At 42.7% G+C, this 21,800-nt stretch overlaps 1 protein-coding gene across 1 annotated transcript in view; it reads left to right on the top strand.

Moving 5' to 3' along the window:
• slc36a4 (solute carrier family 36 member 4) overlaps positions 1–21,800 on the top strand; it is a 177,619-nt gene that overhangs the window by 42,743 nt on the left and 113,076 nt on the right. Inside the window, exons 9-10 of the mRNA XM_080731754.1 lie at positions 2,150–2,319; positions 11,250–11,419. Coding sequence (XP_080587880.1) covers positions 2,150–2,319; positions 11,250–11,419 — 340 coding nt within the window. The remainder of the gene's footprint in view (positions 1–2,149; positions 2,320–11,249; positions 11,420–21,800) is intronic.

The following is a 21,800-nucleotide window of genomic DNA, read 5'->3' as shown; positions in this document are numbered from 1 at the left end:
AAAAACTGCTCCCTCATGCATTAGATAGACAGTATCAGTCCAGAACCAGGGATGTTTATTTTTAATGAGTAACATGTTGTTCAAAGTTATAATGGGTTTATACATGGTCAAATTAATATTAAATATCTAAATATTGAATCAAGAAACTTAACAAATTTCAACCAACTGGTTGCTTGCATAGATTGAAAGATGTAAATGTTGTCATATGTTGTTGTATTCTGGTTTAATTTAGCTTTCCCCCCTAGCCTCGCGTAGCCAGGCTTACTCATCTGCGAAGAGAAAAGCCTGGTGACAATAGGAGGCAGAAGGCGTTCTGGGAGGTGGGGCTGAATTTTCCCGGAAGCTGTATTTTTTTCACAGTGCGGTGTTCCTGCAAACGTATTCCCTGCACGAAAAAATCTGGTCTTATGTCTCCTGCTCCATCGGTTGCGCTCGCAATAAACAATATACAAACAAAAACATTGATTCAAGCAATGTTATACCTATTAAGAGCGAGTTAAGAGCTACAATCTATTTTAGTTTTTTCGCTGGGTAATGTAAACAGACCCGCACCGCATGACGTAACGTCCGTTAAACGCAGCACTTCCGCTAGAAATCTTGGAACCAATCGGAAGGCATATTGTCTACAGGGTGCTTTCCCTCCATTTCTGCCATTAGCAGAAATGAAAATAAAAAAAAGAAGAAGAAAAAATAAAAATAAATCATTAGAATTAACTAGCAGTCAATGTGAAAAGGGAATTAATCTTACCCTTGCTTAAAGGCACGAGAGGGAACACAATCCTTTAAGTACCATTAGGATGTCCCAGCATTGAGAAGCGGGCTTAAGGTTTTAGTGGACCCTTGCACAACTAGAGCTGAATGAGAATCCATGGACCAGTGGCTGTGTACAGAATATTCCTTGGACAGTTGCTCTTGTTGAATTGCTTGTTTTGGACATTGGACATATGGACAAATGGACATATGGTTCCATTTGAGTTAAACATCAGACAGAGTTAAATTAACTCAGCGGGTGACCACGAGGTGTCTACACGCCAATCTCTTTGATGTCTCTGGAGGCCCACGACGCGTTGACGTGTTTACTGTATTTACAGTATTAACTTTAAATCTCACCGTTAGGTTGGGGCTGCGCCTGGATGTAGCCCATTAGCCGCTAGTCGCTTCGAGTCGACGCTGAGAGCATCGCGCGGCCGTTTTTCTCCGTATACTCCAATGCATTTCCCCATCTTTAACACCCTTTATCTCTGATGTTTGTTCTATGGCTAAAAACTGTGGCGTGGTGCGGCAAAATGTCCAAATTTTGATCGGCAATGAACAGCTATGATCAACACTGGCCCATACAGTAAGTTACACAATAACATCCTTGTCTGCGCTCATGTGACCAAGTGACGCATGCATTGACGCAGCAGGGCCGGATTCAATACAATGGTGGGTGGGCCTGGGCAGCAAGAGGGGATAAATGGGGCAATCCAGGGGCACCCGATGTGTTAACATTGATTTTACAATATAAATTGGTGTCCCAGAGATAGAAATGCCATTGAATGCATTAAAATGGTTGAGAATCACTGAGCCCGTAAAAACCTTCTCTCATAGGCGATTCTAGCCTCTTCTAGCAGGGGGTGCAAGACTGGGTTCATAAAATCTTCGGATTTTGTACGGTTTATCCTGTTGTTTTAATGGGTTTCTAAGGTTTATTTTTTACCTAATTGTAACACTATATAAACTGTGCTTTTCTAGACACCATCAGCAAATGTCTATATGATTATTTACTTATTTTTGCAACAACTTAAAAAAATACATTCAAGAGAGAGGGCTTTAGGAGCAGTTCACACCAAATTCGCCACCAGAGCTAAATAAACAGACCCTCATAAGAGAAGGCTTCTCTTATGAGGGTCCCTGGCATATCTTTTCAAATGGGGTTCTGCAGGCTAATAATTGTCAATTTGGGGGGTCCTTGACATGAAAAAGTTTGAGAACCAGTGCCATAATAGTTTGAATTGATTGTTACGTTATGCACAATGATGTGACACCAACAGTTTGAGCAAGAAAGGAGATACTTATATTACGCTCAAGTGTTGACAATGACTGTATACTGTACAGTATATATGAGGCAGATGGAAATTATGTTTGTAATTTTGTCTTTCTTTTCTAGGTTCTTCCTCTGGAGAACCAGATGAGGGATCCCAAGCGCTTCCCCATGGCTCTGAACATCGGGATGGGCATCGTGACCGTCCTCTACGTCACGCTGGCTACCTTGGGCTACCTCCACTTCGGTGAGGACATCAAAGCAAGCATCACGCTAAACCTTCCTCACAATGCATGGTAAGACAAGGGAGGAAAGACCAAAAACATTTATTCTCTAAAATGTTCCTGTTTAATATTGTGAGTCAAGTAAGAGGGATTTAGTTGTTTCACCATTTTAAACCTTTAAAATTTTCCCATTTCTATGTTACTTTGTATTACTCCTCCACCAGAGTGTTGGTTTGCACTCAATCTGTCCTCCTGTCCATCCACGATCTTGTCATCTGATTATTAAGAGAATTAGGAATGGCTGTAGATTTTGTACAGTCTGCAGGCATCTTTACTGGTTTCCCCAAGAGTACACACCTCATCCACCCAATATTTAAAACTACAGACTAAATAACATTTAGTTCATTTTCCAGAAATGCCCATATCGGCCAGTTTCCCCAGCAGACCCCAGCAGCCCTCATAGCATAGAGTGGAGCCCATAAGCCTACCGCAACTTAAAGAAGTAGTTCACCACCAGAATGAACTTTTTTTTCTATTGATTACTCACGCCATGGAGATTTGAGTACTATAATATATTTTTTGTATTTGTCGCATTGTCGCAAGACAAACATTCTATTATGGTAAATGTACCCCCATTGATTCCTGATGGGGACCCAAATGCATATGGGTCATAGTAAATTTACTATGATCAAATATTATTGAATTAAGTCTCCATGGCGTCATTGGCATGAGTAATCAATAGAGAAAAAGTCATTTTGCGGGTGAACTACTCCTTTAAGCAATTTGTTGCTTGATAACTCTTTTACTGACAGATGTTTTATTTATTTATTGGGTCTGGCGCCGGCAAAAAGCGGCTTACCTTTGCGACGTTATAGTAGATAGATAGACATTTATTTATTTATTATTTTTTTTATTTTTTTGGATTGTGCAACATGCACTTTGGCAGACCAGGCAGCAGAGGGCGGCGTCATGCAAGAATTAATGTGAATTTGGCCATTATGTGTTGCCATCCATTGAGACCAGTCTCTGGCCACAGAGCCACATGGCCAGAGAAATCAACACAGAAGAGAATTGGTCTCCGTTGATGTTAACGCATAAGGGATTTTTAAGACCATCACTGCGGGCGATGTGATTACAGTACACAGCGGCGCGACCCCTCATCAGCTTACGGACATCAACAAGGTAAACGAACGAACGGCCGTATTGGCGCGACGCGACACAGAGAAATGGGGCGAACGGGAACGTTCGTAGCAGTAAAACAGTTAAGAATCAGTCTGTTATTAGTTGTCATTACACACACATCCATGCCATCGTTGTCCCACACAAGCCGCCACAGTCTGCTAAACAGATGTTATGCTGTTATAGGGACTACACCATGAATTTACATTTTTCCAATTTTTATGTATTTTCTTGGTGTCCCACCAGCAACTTCTATCCTCACAAAGTCCTATTTCTGACCATTGTGTCTTTCTCAGTTTATGGGCAGATCTATGTTAGCATGTCTCAGAACGGTCCTGATTGTGAAAGGTCAGATTTGTGATGTCACAAGGCCTGAGAAGGAGGCAGGAGGAGCTGGGAGAGGGTTGGGGAGGGGTGGGCAGGCCTGAAAAGGAGGCAGGAGGAGCTGGGAGAGGGTTGGGGAGGGGTGGGCAGGCCTGCTGAGCAGGAGGTGGGGAGGAGTGTGGGGCCAAAACTGGCTCAATAGCGCAGTCCTCCCACTCAGGACAAGGTGGTACTGCAGCTGAAAATGCTCTGAAAGCCAGGCAGAAATGACAGGGGCTCTGTATTCAGGAGTGGTAATTTAGCCTCAAACCTTTTCAAAAACGTTTTTGGGACACAAACAGTGTTATATAATTTTTTTTTAAATGCATGGTGTAGGACCTTTATGTGTTTTGCCAAGTCCCGGAAAAGGTCTGCTGGGGAAACTGGACGACAGGAGAATTTCTGCCTAATAGACCCCATGGACAAGTCATTTGGGATCTACTGTATATAAGTAGGAAAATGAGCCTCGGTGTTATTTAATGTGGAGTTGTCCTTTAAGGCAAGACAAAAAATAAATAACATAAAAAGATGTGACCTGTCTAGATGTGGCACATCTCCATTGGCAAAATAGGCCAGCAAGAGCCGTTGGCCGCCGCGTCCACGTCCAGGACGCGTCCATGGACAGGTTGTCAACCTTTTAACTTACTACTTTAGAGAATGGTTGATGTCAAGGGAAGGTGATGAGATTGTTCACTTGCTTTCTGCACAATTAAACACACAAAGTAAAAGCTTTGCATTTTCAAAATGCTGATTACTGTACAATTCTACTGCACACTCTCGTTCTTTCTCTCTCTGTGTGTGTCTGTTGCTTGCTGGAGGTGGGGTAGCATCTGAAAAAAAAAATGAAAAAAAGAAAGAAACAGCGCCGTCTGATGGATAGACTTGTGTGTGGAGCTCTAAGTGGGTCGTGTATGAGGAAAGGCCAATCCATTTCCTTAATGCTTGCGGACATGGTGGCTGTCAGTGGAAGGCGGGGTTAAAGAAATGAGCTTTAAAAGGTGCAGCAAGTACAAATTGGCCTTTCTTCACATAGGCCACCAGCACACAGCACAATACAGAGGCCTTTCTTCACATAGGCCACCAGCACACAGCACAATACCGAGAGGCCAACACCACCGTCTCAGCCAATGCAGTCATCACGGAACATGGGACAAAACCGCTTGTAGTTGGTGTGAGTTTGTGACACGTGTGTGTGTGTGTGTGTGTGTGTGTGTGTGTGTGTGTGTGTGTGTGTGTGTGTGTGTGTGTGTGTGTGTGTGTGTGTGTGTGTGTGTGTGTGTGTGTGTGTGTGTGTGTGTGTGTGTGTGTGTGTGTGTGTGTGTGTGTGTGTGTGTGTGCGTGTTGGTGTGATAAGTGATTGGCCTCATGGTTTAAATCTGGATTGATACAGTGGGTGTACTATACACAGCTTTAATATAGAGATAGATGGATAGCTTTATTATCATTCAACATATACTGTACATGAAATGCATAAATGAACGAAATTTCATTTAACTGGCTCCTATTTAAAAGAATGTTAAAATACTAAAAACTAAAAAACAAATAAATAAAATCACAAATCAGATTCATGGAGATATTGCACAACAGGATTCTTAATCAGCATATAGGAGAAAGGTCAGGGGATATTGCACTTTTTAACAGGACATTTGAGCTTTTACAGAGTTCACAAGTCTTATGGCTTGGGGGGAAAAAACTCTTGCTAAATCTGGCCGTTCTGCTTCCGATGCTGCGGTACCTCTTGCCAGAGGGCAGCAGATTGAACAGTCCCTGATGTGGATGGGTAAGGTCAGACATGATCTTATTTGCCTTTGACAGACAGCGGTTTTGGGCAATGTCCTTGATGGAAGGCAGTGAAGTCCCAATAATCCTCTCCGCTGTCTTCAACACTCTCTGCACAGTTTTCCAGTCTGTTTCACTGCAGCTAGCAGACCAGACCAGACAGAGATGCAGTTTGCCAGAACGCTCTCTGTGGTGGCCCTGTAGAATGTGCTGAGGATGGGAGGGGGAAGTTGGGCTCTTCTCATCTAGGGATGGGACCATATGAAAATTTCATATCACGATTATTGTGACAAAAGAAATCGCGATTTACGATATTATCGGATAATCAAAATCCATTATCCTGGGGCGGAACATTTGCCAAAAAATAGCAGATCTACAAGCTCACAACGCGTCGCAACGTGACACGTTGTGAGCTTGTAGATCGGCTATTTTTTGGCAAAGTCATTTGAAAGGGAGTGAAAAAAAGACTGTATCAAGTACGTATATTATAAGTACCTTTTACCAATTATAGAGGGTTTAAAATTAAATGGTACCGGATATGCAGCTTGGCAAATAAAAGGTGAAGTGATCCCCGTGCACGACAGAGGACGATCACGATAAATGTAATCTCCATGATACGATTATCGTGAGTGTTTTTTTATCGTGAAAAACGATAATAACGCCCATTCCCACTGGGCTAGATAAACAGATAAAAAAATATATTTTTGCATTCAAGTGGATGGTAAGATACAGATAAAAAATATCGTTCACAGATATCTTTTTTTATCAGGATCTTACCATCCATTTGAATGGAGAAATATATTTTTGTATCTGTTTATCTGGCCCAGTGGGAATGGGCCTTTATTCTTATTTTTAGAGTAACCCCAAATGTCCCTTTCCTGATTGGTCAAGCTTCACGTGACTTCACATCATGTAATATACTGTAAATAGGCAACCACACTTTCCATTTAATTTAATTGACCATAATTGCACCTTTCTAGTTTTATTTGCACTCCTCAGTCCCAGTACATTAACAGAGTCATAGTAGCACTGGGGGGAGCAGTTGGAGAACGACACTTTAATTGCCAAAGTAATTTGTGCCTAATTCAATTAATCAGCTGGTGCCAATGTCATTAGTCTAAGGGGAGGACTTTTACCAGGTGATGGATTTCTTTGCAGATTTAATTTCACTATGTTTGATACATGCAATTTGTTGCGTGTCAAATGACATTGCATGCATGCACACACGTTTCCACACTCAATCAAAATAACATATCAGCGCACACTTGCATAATATGCACACCGACACTGGCAGCTGAGCAGTGGAGCAGCTGTGTCCGTACTATTAAATGAGCCTGAGCTAACATAGATTTCCATATTCATTTTTTGTTTGTCATCTTTAAGCATTATTAATGTTTTGAGTTATTTATACATTTATTTTAGATAGCTTTTTGGCAGTTTATGCTTTAATACAGGGGTCTTCAACAGGGGGTCCGGGACCCCTAGGGGTCCTCAGAGTTACTACAGGGTCCTCCAAATGTTTGTGTGATAGAAACCTTTTTTTCTCCTTCTTTATATTAACCACTTCAACCCTAACGTCCATATTCTGAGAACTTTAACCAAAAAAAGCAGATCTACGAGCTCACAACGCCTTGCGCACGCACGCACGCACGCACGCACACACACCACTTTAGTAATCCAGTGCTCCAATTTAGTACTACAAACTCTAGCAATGCACGAGTATACTCCACACAGCCACAAAGCTGAGGAGGGATTTTAACCAGTGACAAGTCACAAATGTTTGTCTTTTAACCTCCAAACTCAATTCATCCAACTTATATGTATATTTATAGCTCGATCAAGGTGACAAGATAATCTTTTTTAGGTTGGAAGACGTTTTTTGGACCCTGTAGACCTGATTCACCCCTAGTCTCTTCTCTGCTCCACTTTAATCCACAGAGCACCATAAATCTGCTGTATATTGCAGCATAGGCGAGGGGCAATTTGTTTTGACCTAATAGCATGTAGAAATGTTGTGCATGAATCATATTAGGGCCTACAGTATATAAGCAGTGGTCAAAAAAGTACTTAGCTTTTTTTAGTTAATAAAAGTATCAATACAGTAGCTATGTAAAAATGTAGAAGTTACAAGTAAAAGTCCGGAATTCAAAATGTACTTGAGTAAAGGTCTTTGCACACTGCTGCGTTTTTCGGGCTGAATATCAGAGTGAATTTCGGAGCACGTAAATAAAAAAGTCTACCCCACATTATGTCAATCATGTTCGTATTCATTTTCAGACTAGGCTAGGTTTGTTTTTACCAGTTGCGAGCGGCTGCTGCCTGTAAGTGTTTTTTCAAGGCGATGTTAAAGGATGTTAGGGCTTTAAACTCCTTTAAGGCCTTCGGTAAGGCGTTCCACATTTTGGTGGTATAGCAGGAGAACGAGTTTGACCCTTTGTTTGAGTAGACTCTGGGTTGGACGTGATCTGTGGCGCTGCCTCTGGTGTAATTGTGGACATCCTCGACGTTTTTAAAGTATATTGTCAGGTACATGGGTATCTTAGTGGTGTAGTGTATCTTGTACACCAGGCTCATTGCTACTCTGAGCCACCCCACGCTTGCCTGGTGAGTAGCGGTGAGGTGAGTCTGAAAATGAAGGTTAAGCAGGACCCGAATTAGTTCGTTTTGGGCTGTTTGGAGCCTTGTTTTTAGGGCTTTTGGGGCGTTGTGATACCATACGTGGACTCCGTAGTCAAAGAGGGGCTGAATGATTGCACCAGCTATGGTCTTCAGTGTGTTGAAATTGACCATCGGGGCGATCCTCTGCAGGAAACAAGTGATTACCCTTCCGCCCGGCCCACTCCTTCCCTTCCTTCACTCAGGAATTCCACTGTATCCTGCTCAATCTCATAATCGACACATTACCATAACGAACTGTCTATATTCAAGCCTTTCCCCCCTTGTATTAGTATATTACCCATTTTATCTGCAACAAGCATCCCTCTGGCCCATTGTGTTCCCTTCAGAGATTAGTTGGCTTCATCACTCTCCCTATTGGCCTAATGGGGACCTGTTCTGGTTTCCACTCACTGTCAACAATCTGCCTGTTGACTTGCCACTGTTGTCATGGAGGAAAATGCCTTTTTGTGTTCCCCCCGCCGAGGTCATTACAGTGTGATAACCTCTATTAATCATCTCCCAATAGAGTCCACGGTACTCCTTGGTCGACACACTGCAGCTAATTCCTTCCCTGGGGCCTGCGGCGCCACTGTCACAGCACACCATAGCACAAAAACAGTCAAACACTGGACCTCATTCCTTAAGCCTCTACTTGTAAGAGAGGAGATTAAATGGGCCTTATAAAACATTGCTTGTGAGTCATGACTGTTAATCTTTATTCAGGTTTGAGTCTATGAATTGCAGTGTGCAGTGTGTTTCAAAAAGTAATACTAGCTCGACTCTCCCTCTGCCAACCTGGGGAGAGCTCCGAACTGAGCTCATGCTTCCTTCAATGCATGAGGAGTGAGCAGGTTGCTTCTTATCACCCGACTTGTAGCAGACACGGCTTTTCTTTCTTTTTTAATTTAATTTCTTTAGATAATGTAGTCTTTTTTTTATACCATAGTATGGCTATCAATTAAATCCTAACATGCAGTCTGCAGCTTCTGTTAAGCATTTCTTTGGCAAGTAGTAGATGAATCCCGGTCAGTTTGACATACAATATGTACAATATGCCGGGGTCCACGAGTTCTGCAGGAAGTGTTGTGTTCGTCTGAGCAAAGTAAATGCTGGAGTAGAGCAAAAAGGTATATAAAAGACAGGCAACACAGATACAGACAGTTTGTGACGATACGGACTGACAAGTGCTTTGTGCTGTCTCAATGCCTGGGGCTCAACAAGAGTTTTTTTTCCCCCGGCGGCTGTCAGAACCTTGAACATTGGAGAATAAACGGAATAGGTAAAAAGAGGAAAAACAAATGCATTTGAAGCTGTAATTGATTCTGTATAGATTGCTCAAACCGATTCAAAATGTAAGGTATGTACAATTGTAACTGTATTAAACAGTACATGGTTATGCCTTATTGCCCATCCTATAAATACATCTGGACACTATGACCTCCCCTTGCAATTGCATCACCTTATATTATTATATCTTTTTAAAAATGTTTGAGTATATTTGAGTATTGTTGCTGTTATTGTTGTGTTGTTACCACAGTACTGTGGACCCTGGTACACTTGCAGTTCACTGCTTGTACCCGTATGAGTAGTGACAAATAAACCTCTTGCTATGCCATAATACTGATGCCAGCGGCCACAACACACGCAGGTGGTCTCAACACACAACACAGATTCTCGTCACACACAATAGAGCACAGGTGCTCTTTGTCAGGGCAATGGGCTGCCGCCAGGTGCTCCTGTGAGTGCTTGTATTGGATGGTGTCCAGGCCTTTTATGACCACAATAACCAGGGTGATTTAAGGGGTGTCAACCAAAATGCAATTGCCAAGGGTGGCCATAAACTTCTTCTTTTTTTACAGGAAACCATTGAGTAGACTGACCATGCCATGGTTTAATTACCATGATAGGCTCTGTGTTTTTCCCCTCCAGGGCAGTATGCAGTGCACAATACTGTGTCCGCCCCTTCGTCATGTCTCATGCATACCCCCCTTTAGTTGTTCATTTCAGTCACGCACTCATGATTTAAATCTAAACCTTGAATCTTAAGCAGAACAATGAGTCTAGCCCTCCATTTGTCCCCTGGCTGTGTCTAATGTTTTGATCCATGGGTGATTTGTTGATTGTGTTTAAAAAATTATGATTGTGAAAATAAATTATCTTAAGTAAAAGTAAAAAGTAAAAGTAACAGAAAAGCAATGTCAAGACTTGTTTTCCATTTACATTTTTGCTGGTACATAAGGCCACAGTGGCCTTGATGCTGTGTCCACACAGAGTTTTGCTTCTTTTCTGTCTTTTTGAGATTCCGAATTCTGAAATAATGAACAGCTGTATTTATTTGTTTATTTTGCTTATAGTTATACTGTGTATTTATAAAATCTTTGTTTTATTTGATGGCCTTGCTGACCTGGCATTTGGCCTTTGTGCCCTCAAAAAATGTACTACACCAAAGGTATTTCCCCTATAACGATGTTGCTCATGTTTCTTTGTGATTGATATGTTTTTATCCGTTGTTCGGTTGCTATTTTGTTTTAATAATAATTAATAATATGATAATAATTAAGTTAACCCATTTAGACCTGAGGCCAATTCTAAAAATGCCTTCGAAATCCTGACCTAAGTTTTCTGAAAATGTTAAAATATTTATTAAAAAAATCATGTTGTTATATACTGTAGATACCAACAACTACCCCAAAAAGGGTTCCCGGATTGAAAGGTAAAAACCCCCAAAGTGATTTATTTGTGACTGTTTTATTGATATACTACTTTTATGTTTTTAAACCTTTGTAAAGCGTTTTGTGACGGTCCTGGCTGTGAAAAGTGCTCTATAAATAAAATATACTTACTTACTCACTCCAGAAATGGTAGGGCGTGGATCCAAGTTCTTAATTTCCAGAATGATAGAGATGACCTCCAGGACAGTTGGCAAGCAATATGCTTTCTGTCTGTGTGTGTCTCTCTCTCTCCCTCGCTCACTTGCTCTCACACTCTCACATTTCTCTCCCTCTCTCTTCCTTTCTCTGCAGGACCAATCAGCTTGTGAAAATCCTCTACTCCTTTGGAATCTTTGTCAGCTTTGCCATCCAGTTTTTCGTCCCAGCGGAGATCATCCTGCCACCCATCAGGGCCCGACTCCGGGAGCACTGGAAGGGGCCCTGTGAGTTGCTGCTCCGAGGTCTGCTGGTCTGCGTGACTTGTGAGTACTTCCTGGTCCACCTTCTAAATCAGTGGTTCTCAACCTGTGGGTCCGGACCCCCAGGGGGGTCCCCAAATTATGTTGGGGGGTCCCCAGATGATTAGCTTAATGTGGAAGATTGTTTTCTCTCTCAACAGTAAACAAACCTGACATAATAGTATAAGTGTATAGAGGATATATACACGTTTCAATGTTAAGGACTTTTTAATACCTTTTAAAATGGTAAATTAAACATTGGCCAAATTCTCAAATATTAGAGGAAGAAATTTTGAAAATAGCCGATCTACATGCTCACAACGCCTCGCAACGCGAGGCGTTGTGAGCATGTCGATCTGCTATTTTCACAATAGAACCGTTTTATGCTAAATGTAATGCCTCAACTCTTAGTGCTCGTCAGGGTGGGGGGGGGGGGGGGTCCCCAGTTAAAATATGATTATTTTGGGGGTCGCGGCCTGAAAAGGTTGAGAACCACTGTTCTAAATGTCTGTCTATTAGAGCCCCACCAGTACTTCCTGGTCCTCCATATCAATATGGCTCTATTAGAGCCCGAAGAAGAGGAGAATGAATCCGCACACTGTCTCTAAGCTCCCAATAATTTTATTAACACAGCGGAGAAAAAAAACACACAACGTTTCGGCCTATCCGTTCTTCATCAGGTGTATACACTACAGCTATTAGACTTATTTGACACATTTATACTTGATTAAAGTTCTGATGACTAATGACTGGCATTCTTCCTAAAATCTGAAAAGGATAAAGTTTCAATCTGAGAACATTACCCAGAAGACATTTTATTTAAACACCATTATTCAAAATCACTTCAATCGGCCAGACCGATGGTCGGGCTCTACTATCTATTTGGATATCTCTCTGACCTTTTGTCCATCGAATTATCCAAGTAGAGGCCGTCAGCCGTCTATTTCATCAGTCTTCCGTTTAACAGTTTGTTCATTGGTCAGACGTAGGGGTGAGTAGCAATCTAGAATGTAGAAAATGTTGGTGCGTCACTGCATCAATTTCTTTGTGAGTGAGAGTGATGACCTGTATGATGAATGTAAATGTTACAGTATGTTCAAGAAACCAGTAAAAGTTGTCAAGGAGCACTCGTTTTGACGTTCACCACACACTAATCACCACCAGATGGCGACGTCAGCCACTGCTCTGCCATTCACCAGAGTGTATATAAGAGAGTTACGTCACGCTTTGAACTCGCCGCAGACCGGAAGTGTTTACTCTTTATTTACTAGCCTAGCCTAGCCTAGCCTAGCCTAGCCTAGCCATTAGCTCCATTGTAGTCACTTGGACAGGGCGTTTAACGTGCGCTTGCCCAGGCCTTACGGCCTGGGCATAAATATAACGATTGCATTCACCACGGCTTCGTAACTCGCGCGGCGCTCCGCCGGCCGCGCGGCCCTGGCCCGCTCTTCGCGGCCACTCGCGCCTGCGGCGCTCGGGGGCGAAGAGCAGGACCAAGGTCCGCTGGCCTTCGCGCCGCTTGGGGCTTCGTGGACCCAGGGGGGCCTCGTAACTCGTTTGGGCTTCGTGGATACAGGGGGGCTTCGGTAGCCGCTCGCAGTGTCGTGGACAATAGAGCGGCGCACCGCCTGGAGTACGTTGTTGTGGCGACCGCTTGCTCCGCCCCGTGCCGCACCACGAGTGCTCCGCGTCTCGAATGTGCTGTTTCTCTAATATACTATGACATAAATATCCAAGCCAACGAGGACACAGTTGGTCTGGCTGTGAATAAGCTCATCGGCTGCGAGTTTCTGTTTTGCTCCCAGCATTTTCACATCATTCATGTGAAGTGAGTCAGCAAAGTTTTCTGTGTACGTCTTTTGATGTAGACTCTGCGTTTGTTGCCTGAAGGAACAAACTGTGGAGTGGTGTCTGCCGCTGTTCTCTTAATCGTCTCTTAAAAGACTCATAAGGCACTTAGTGAGATGAATATACATTTTATATATATATATTTTTAAGCCCATCACCAGATAACACAAGCCTAGTATTAATGTATCTGTAAACATGCACACCATTACCTTCTCTTTGACTTTTCTTTCTTTTTTTCTATCCCCCCAATGATGGAAATATATAACAGGATCAGGTTGGTGTTGGCTAATGGAACAAGAGTTACTGAATAGCATGACTGCATAAAAAGGGAAAAGCCCATTAGAGCCCTGCAGGGCTTCTCTGGGTGCTGCAGTGAAGTGTCTTGAAGCTGCTCCTTAGAGGGGAGAGAGAGACGTCACATAAAACGACCGGGCTAGCACCTGATCTAAACACATGATCTCAATTATTTGGCGGACCCAGCAAGCCCCCCCAGTGTTACACCATTATGCGTGTAGTCCACCCAAAGTCCATTAAACCTCCCTGATTGGCAAAACTCCTCATACGTTTCACACTGACTGTGTGCCAGGAAACCGCAAAATATATTTTTCATTCAATTCAGTTGCTTGACTACATTAATACATTATACCCATAGAGCGCTTTCCAGGGTATTTAAATTTCAATGAGTTTACACAAACACAATGAATGCATTTTTGTTGTGCTGAACACAAGAGGGAATATTGCAATCTACTGAAGGGAATTAAGGATACCACACAAACATGTGTGGGAAGGAGGTGTTAGGGGCTCACACCTTCGGCCTATTTGGACAGTAGAAAGAATGAGAGCTTCAGGAATAGTTTGTTGTTTGTTTTAGTCTTCCCTTTGGAAGTCAACAGACTCCTCTTCCATTGGTGGAAAATAACGACTGTAATTACATGCACTGTACTTGAGTATTTAAAATATTTACTGATCTTCCACCTCTGTCCTCTTAGCTCGGCTCAACTCTTTTGTCTTAACGCCACCCTCCGCACTGTGCTTTTTAAGACTCGTTGGGCTTTCATTTAATTGTTTTTATTATTATATTTTTATCCCACGTTTTTTGCAACCCATTTTCTCACCCAGTGCCAACTACCTAACCTGTAGTCCTGGTTTCCGCTCTCCCCCTACCGCGCCAGGGGAATCGGGGAGCACCTGGCTGGCTAGGGGGAGGTAGTATAGAAACCAGGACTACTGCATATTTTTGTGAGGGCATCTACCCTAGGAGACACGGGGAGAACATGCTAACTCCACACAGAAAGGCCCTATCGCCAACCCCACCAAGGGTGTGGGCGCTGATGATGCGGAGGGAGGAACACGCCCCCAGCACCCACAGCTCAACATAATGCAGAATGTGACCACATAAGCTTGCATTTAAGATGTAGGAAAGAATCCATCGCTTAGTAGGGATGGGACGATACGCGATATTATCGTTTATCGTGATAAAAAACACTCAAGATAATCGTATTGTGGAGATTTAATTTATCATGATATCGTCCTCCGTCATGCACTGGGATCAATTCACCTTTTATTTGCCGAGCTGCATATCCGGTACCACTTAAACCCTCTGTAATTGGTAAGAGGTACTTCGAATATACGTACTTGATACAGTATTTATTTCACTCTATCAAATGTCTTTGCCCAAAAATTGCCGATCTACAAGCTCACAACGCGTCGCAATGCGACGCGTTGTGAGCTTGTAGATCTGCAATTTTTGGGCAATTGTTCAGCCCCAGGATAATGGATTATGATTATCGCGATAATATCGTAAATCGTAATCGTGATATGACATTTTCATATCGTCCCACGCTTAGAGGTGATGGATAGATTCGTGTTTACAGAAGGGAAGAGCAGAAGGGCTTGTGTGATTACTTTTTTTTTGTCTGTTTAAAATCCAATCTTTTGGATAAATTGAATCAGTCACTGAACCATGGAGCCACCCAGAAACTGATATATATGAAAATAAATATTAGTTTACCCATGTTGCTCATGTGTATCGTTATTTATGAGATGCACGAAGGTGGGCGTGATGACTGAGCACTCTACATCTATTCATTGCAGTGCTCATATCCCCCAACTGCCTGTTCATTTGTTTTCCAATGTCAATGTCAATCTTTCTGCCATTCTGCCTATCAGATCTTTCGTAAGGAGTGGAAATCTTCTGCGTGGTGGCACAGCAAATATGTTTGAGCCATGAGCCAAAAATGCATTGCAAAAAAGGTTGAGATTTAAAAGGTCCTTCGTTTCTCATAATGGAATTTGTGCCTGTGCATGTATTTCTCAGATATTTTGTTGTTGATTCCAACACTTAGCCAATCCTCATGTTCCATCCAAGCAATGTCGTGTAATAGATTTGCCAGAAATATTTCTCTGGTTTAATATGAAAGTCTAACTATCTCTGCTGTTACCAGTAAGACTCCCTTATCGGGAGATAAGCGACCGTCAGGTTACATGTTACAGCCTTTTTAGCGGGCTGCAGTGGCCGGGGTCCGCCGCCAGGTGGCGCTGTACGCACGGCTGTGTCTGCGCCGCCGAGTTACGGCATTTTATGTGCGCTGCAGTGGCGGGGGTCCTCCACTTTTGCGACCACTTTTGCATCCGTTCTGGAGCACCAGGAGTCTGTGGTCCCCGGGAATACCCCATGAGCAGGCCCGTTGGGTGGTCATTTGGTCATTTTTGCACTTTTTGCGCGCGGCGCCAGGGGGTCCCTGGGGTCCCTGGAGCTCCGGGGGTCCCTGGAGGTAGTGGTTTGGCAGGCAAGGAGTGTGTGTGCAAATGTTGGCATGGATGATATCAGCAGGTGCTTTGAGCCTTTGATAAGACAGCGGTCTATTTTGGAGCTCAGCGGTCATAATTCAGAAATAACACACCGCTGAATTCAGTGATCGACCAATCCGAATCAAGCATACAACCAAGCCGTGTAATAAAGACAGTTATGCACCCTTTATACAACACAGTCTGACATTGGTGAGGCTTCTGCTGTTTTTGTAACACACATGTTGTTGATTTTGTCACAGATTCCAGCTCAAATGGTTTGTTTGACAGTTTCACATAATAGTATACACACACAGTCAAATCCTCAGTGTTAATGTATCCAATTGTGAGGAAGGTAGTGCACGCACAACAGTGGCGCAGGTGCAAGACAAGCAAAAGTATCATAAAAAAGAATAGAGTCTGCACACTGGTGATGCTGAAAAAGGTGTATTTTATTACGTCGTCAGCGTATGTCGTCAAGTATATGTCCTGATGAACATCTGAATAGATTGAAATGTTGACAACGCAAAAGGATAAAGCAGAGATTTCTCGGCATCACCAGTGTGCAGACTCTATTCTTGTTTTTTAATGTATCCATTTGTAACTCAGGGATTGTAACAAATGTGTGAAAGTGAAATTAAAACAGATGATGTGTCTGAATCTGTAGATATGTGATCAAAGAACCAACCACCCAGAGGTTACTCACAGTCAAAGTCACGGAGCACATGAGACTCGTAAAACATGCTGTGGAGAAGGGCTTTAAGTTGGCTCTTATTACTCTGTAGGGGTGTGTCTCTATACCACCGTGGCTTCGTAGTGCATCTATTAGTATGTATGGTGATCTACACCCGTCTGTGCCTGCATGTCTTTATTCATTCAGACGTTTAGTGCACACTGTAGGGTTTTTTACCTCGCCGTCTCACACACGCTCACACGATCTACGACTGTAATCGCAGTAACACACAGCTAGGTACGACGCCCGTGTCAGGCTGGTGAAATAGGAATGCATTGAGTTGCATGCATTTGCCACCTCCTTTGTCATGTACAACTGTGAAGCAAATCTCTAGAGAGGGGATTCTTTTGTCCCCTCTCCTTAATAAACCCATCCCTGCCAAGCTTGAATATATCAGGGTGCAACTGTATTCATAGCGAAAATAGCCAATCTACACGCTGCTTGTGAGCTTGTAGATCTAGTATAAATAAATACATATATAAATATCGACTTGTGGTTGGTTGTCAAAACAATACTTGAAGGCACATCTCGCGTCACACTGTTTGAGAAGCACTGTTGTAGAAGAGGACCCAATTTGTTTTTAGTACGCTTTTATGCTTTTGTGTTTATCTTTTTATTTTTACTGTGTTTGTGTGAGACAGATAAAAAGATGATGTGCATGATCTCTCTCATGAACAGTATCAGAGATCAGTACAGCACATGATGTCCATTTTCTCAGACTTTTGGAGAATTAGTAATGGTTGATATTGGGGTAGAGCCACAGCTGGAATCGTTGGTTTTAATACCTGGATATCTCTGTGTTTGTGCGGATTGTGTGGAGTTAATTATGCAAATCCAATTCAAGTGTGTTCAAATTCAATTCATATGGACCACAATGGAAACAAGCCCCCTCAAGCCTTTTTGTGTAAACCTCTTTTTTTATTTATTTTTTACTGTACTGCCATACTGTCAAACATATTAATAAGGTAATCAATAAATCAATCAATGCGTGGTCACTAGAGAGGGATTTCATAGGTGTTTGTACCTCCTGGAGGTTTGCCAACGTCTCTTCAAAACTATCGCTGCTTTTACTGCTGGCTAAATGAAGCCGGGCTGAATGCCGATCATCAAAATATATCATGCCCACCTTGGCAGTCTGACTAACTTCTGACCAATCACTGTAGCCGAACTACTGTGTGTGTGTGTGTGTGTGTGTGTGTGTGTGTGTGTGTGTGTGTGTGTGTGTGTGTGTGTGTGTGTGTGTGTGTGTGTGTGTGTGTGTGTGTGTGTGTGTGTGTGTGTGTGTGTGTGTGTGTGTTGGACCACACACAAGCTTTCCTGTGGCTAATTGCAGAAATTAACGACAAAAACAAAAGGACACACATTAAAGCCATTTATTTTAATGTGACGTTTTGAATAATTGTAAGGAGAGAGCCTTCTCAATTTCATTACTGATGTGTTCGCAACTCTTTTCCTTAGTTTTCTGGTTAACTTCACTCCTACAGTACCTCCTACAGACAAGTGAAACCTCTGAAATACTGTACAGTATCCCAACTGACCGCCACCCACCAGTGCCACCACCCCCTTATGCACCCATACGCGCTCACACATTGTGCACTTTCCCACCAAACAAAAAGTGAGTGGGCGCCTCAGCGGCAGCGCAAAACACTACCAATGGGTCGTCATTTGTAGCATTGTTTGGTAATGAGGCGTGGGTAATCAAGCTTTATCTCGTCTTTTTGGAAAACGGCACCCTTCTGCACTCAATGCCTCCTGCACTCAATGCTCATTGTTTCTGCCCAAGCTCTAAGTCACAACAGGGCTCAGTGGCGGCTCATCTGCCAGCTCATGTATTCAGTGGATCTCTTTCTCCTGTGGTACGACTGCATGCGTTTTATTTTAGCTGCAGTAAAGGTCACGTTCACAAACTCGTGGCTATGTCCTCATGATACAACACGCATGTCACTCAGCACTCCATGGGCACAGGTAGCAGTGTCTCCGCCATATATGGCTGCAGAGACAGCACAATACTTTGCCAGCCTTTCTGCCTCGTCTTTGGGCATCGCAAGTTGTTGAAGCCCTCCAACAACCCGTTGGGGGTTGTTGAGTCCGTGGGTATGTCCTATGGGCTGGATCAAACAAAGTTCTTAGTCTTGCACTGCTGCTTGGTGTTAAAGCACTCTCTTTAGTTGTTCTCATGGGCCTAGAAGTCCATCTACTTTGTCTTTCTACTATTACTTCTACAAAGCCCCTTTCTGTTCACTTAACACCCTACTCACACAGCAAATGGACCCACAACACTTTACTGTGCACGCCTGTTTGACAAAAACGAAATCCCAAAACAATACTGTACGTACGCCAATACACTCTCTCCCTCTCCATTCAGCCCAGTGTGGGGAGCTAGAGATGAGTCTGAGCGTGTGTGGTAGAAGACGGCACTCCTCCAGGGGAACCACAGCATGCATACTATAGTATATATTGATAGTATCCTAACTCTCCTGAGGCTGAGATAGATCATGACTGCAACGTTTTGCTTCTGGCTCTCCAGTATCGTGGCTTTTGAGATTTGGACTGAGCAATTTATTCACGTGGGATTTCTGGCCCAAATCAATATTTAAAATATTAAACATGCAGATACAAAGTTTCTGCTGGACAGCGACGGCATGAGCGTGAGTGCGTGTCTGTGTGTCTCTGTGTGAGTTTTTATGTGTATTAGGGCATTCACGAATAGTGATTTTTAGTATTCGAATTATTCGACCTCAAAGTATTTGAATAGTCGAATATTCGACAGGACTTGCCAAACTGGCCAAACTGTCAAATATTAAGTAAGCAAGAGGTGAAGTAAGCAAGAGGCGATCTACATGCTCACAACGCCTCGCGTTGCGAGGCGTTGTGAGCATGTAGATCTGCTATTTTCACAATATTTATTTGCGGAACCGAGTCACATTAAATGTAATGCCTACAATTTCAAGTGCTTGTCAGGGTTGGGGTCCCCAGTTCAAATATGTTTATTTTGGGGGTCACAGCCTAAAAAGGTTTGAGAACTCCTGGTATAGAGCATTAAGAAATTCATCCACCAGGGGCACTGACAACTCATTCTTATGACTTCCTATCTAGCTAAGCTTTATAAACTATATATATATTTTTTAAAGAAAATAAAAATAAGCGAATATTCAACTTCGGTGAACTTCGCCTCTTGCTTACTTAATATTTGACAGTTTGGCCAGTTTGGCAAGTCCTGTCGAATATTCGACTATTCAAATACTGACAATAGTGACTTTGATATTCGAATATTCGAATATTTGGTGAATGCCCTAATGTGTATGTCTGTCTGTGTGTGTGTCTCTGTGTGAGTTTTTGTGCGTATGTCTGTTTGAGTGTCAGTGTACATTTGTGTGTGCACAGCTGCCTCTTTAATCACCATCTAATCTAATTCTGAATTTAACAGATTACAAACATCATCCCCCTTGGCCTTGACCAGTGTAATGACATTCGTAAGCCGTTAAATTCTGAATGCCTGTTAACGATAGAGCAAGTTCCATACCTGGCAAGAACTTCAATCAACCCTTCCTCTTATCGATTGTGTTTACTCTGATCTCGAACTGTATTGTTAAAGGCCCCAAGCGCAGATTACAGCAATAAACAACTTGCACGGGCGCACACGCACACGCACACACACACGCACACACACACACACACACACACACACACACACACACACACACACACACACACAGCAGCTTTTCACTCTCACTATCCATCAGAACATCTGGATCAACACTGTTTGCAGTGCTCCAGTGTTCCCTTCCGATAATTCTTTTTTAATTAGGGCATAATTGGTTATCACTGAGGAGTGACTGGAGAATCCCACCCGAACAAACAATAGAAAAGCAAGATACGCCATCTCCACTTTAATTCCTGTATCTGTGTGACGTGGCTGGCTGGCTCGTTATAGGAGACCAGAAGTAGAATGTGAGTTTATTCATTTCAATGGGAGAAGTGAACGTTCACAGCTACACAGCTTCTGACCGATGCTTTAGCCTCATGGTCAATTAGCTAAATATTGGACCCATTCTTCACTAGCCACACATCTTCCAAACATTCAGACACTAAAATGGCATTTTCTGAGATAAATCAGGAGAAGATAAATGTTCTGGACCTTTCCCTGTTCCTGAAACACACTGTCGTGAGATCTAACACAGGGTCTTCAAGAAGGGATCCGGGAGTTACTACAGGGGGTCCTCCAAATCTTTGTGTGATAGAAACTTTTTTTTTCCTCCTTTTTTATATTAACACTTATGTAGCCATGATTTTTTCTCTTCAATGGGCCACGTTGCCATGGTTACCATAGACTTCCATGTAATTGCGCAATTGTGTAAAAAGTGCACGCCCATGCCTAGATGATGCACCACGTGTGTGCAGGCTGTTCACAGCTTTCAAACAAAAAAATCCGCTTGGAAATCCGTTCAGGCATTCATGATTTATGAGCCATTATGTTTTCTTCAGATGTAAACAAACATGGCTGCCATGTTTGAAAGAATGGGTTGGTATGGGGGTTAAACATGCAATTTCGCGATCGCGATCATGCCTAATACATTTCTGGAGGTCCAAAAAAAAATGTTGAAAAAAATTTTTTTGAAAAAAAAAAAGTTTTCTTTTTTCAAAAACGGCCCAAACTCGGGAAACTCGGGGTTGGCACAGCACTAGTACCAATACAAACTCGGGAAACTCGGGGTTGGCACCATATGTGTTAACTAGTTCAGTGCCAAACGACTTTTCAGATCAACTATCTCACTATGGACTTCCCTGCCAAACGACTTAAATCGACTTTTACTTAGAAAAAAAAAAAAAAAAAAAAAAACATTAAATCTAGTAAACATGATTTCAATCGCGATTTTGTATGTTCCACCCCCCATACATGCGTGCATGATCTGTGCACTATAAATTACATGGAAGTCTATGGAGATTTATGGCAATATGAGCCAAAAAGCCCATATTTAATTGGCAGGGAGCGAGTTAACCACTTGAACCCTAGCATCCATATTCTGAGAACTGTAG

The sequence above is a fragment of the Nannobrachium achirus genome, assembly GCF_963921795.1.
Source record: "Nannobrachium achirus genome assembly, chromosome: 8".
NCBI lineage: Eukaryota > Metazoa > Chordata > Actinopteri > Myctophiformes > Myctophidae > Nannobrachium > Nannobrachium achirus.
The sequence above is the reverse complement of the archived record's forward strand: the minus strand, read 5'-3'. Positions and strand labels throughout refer to the sequence as shown.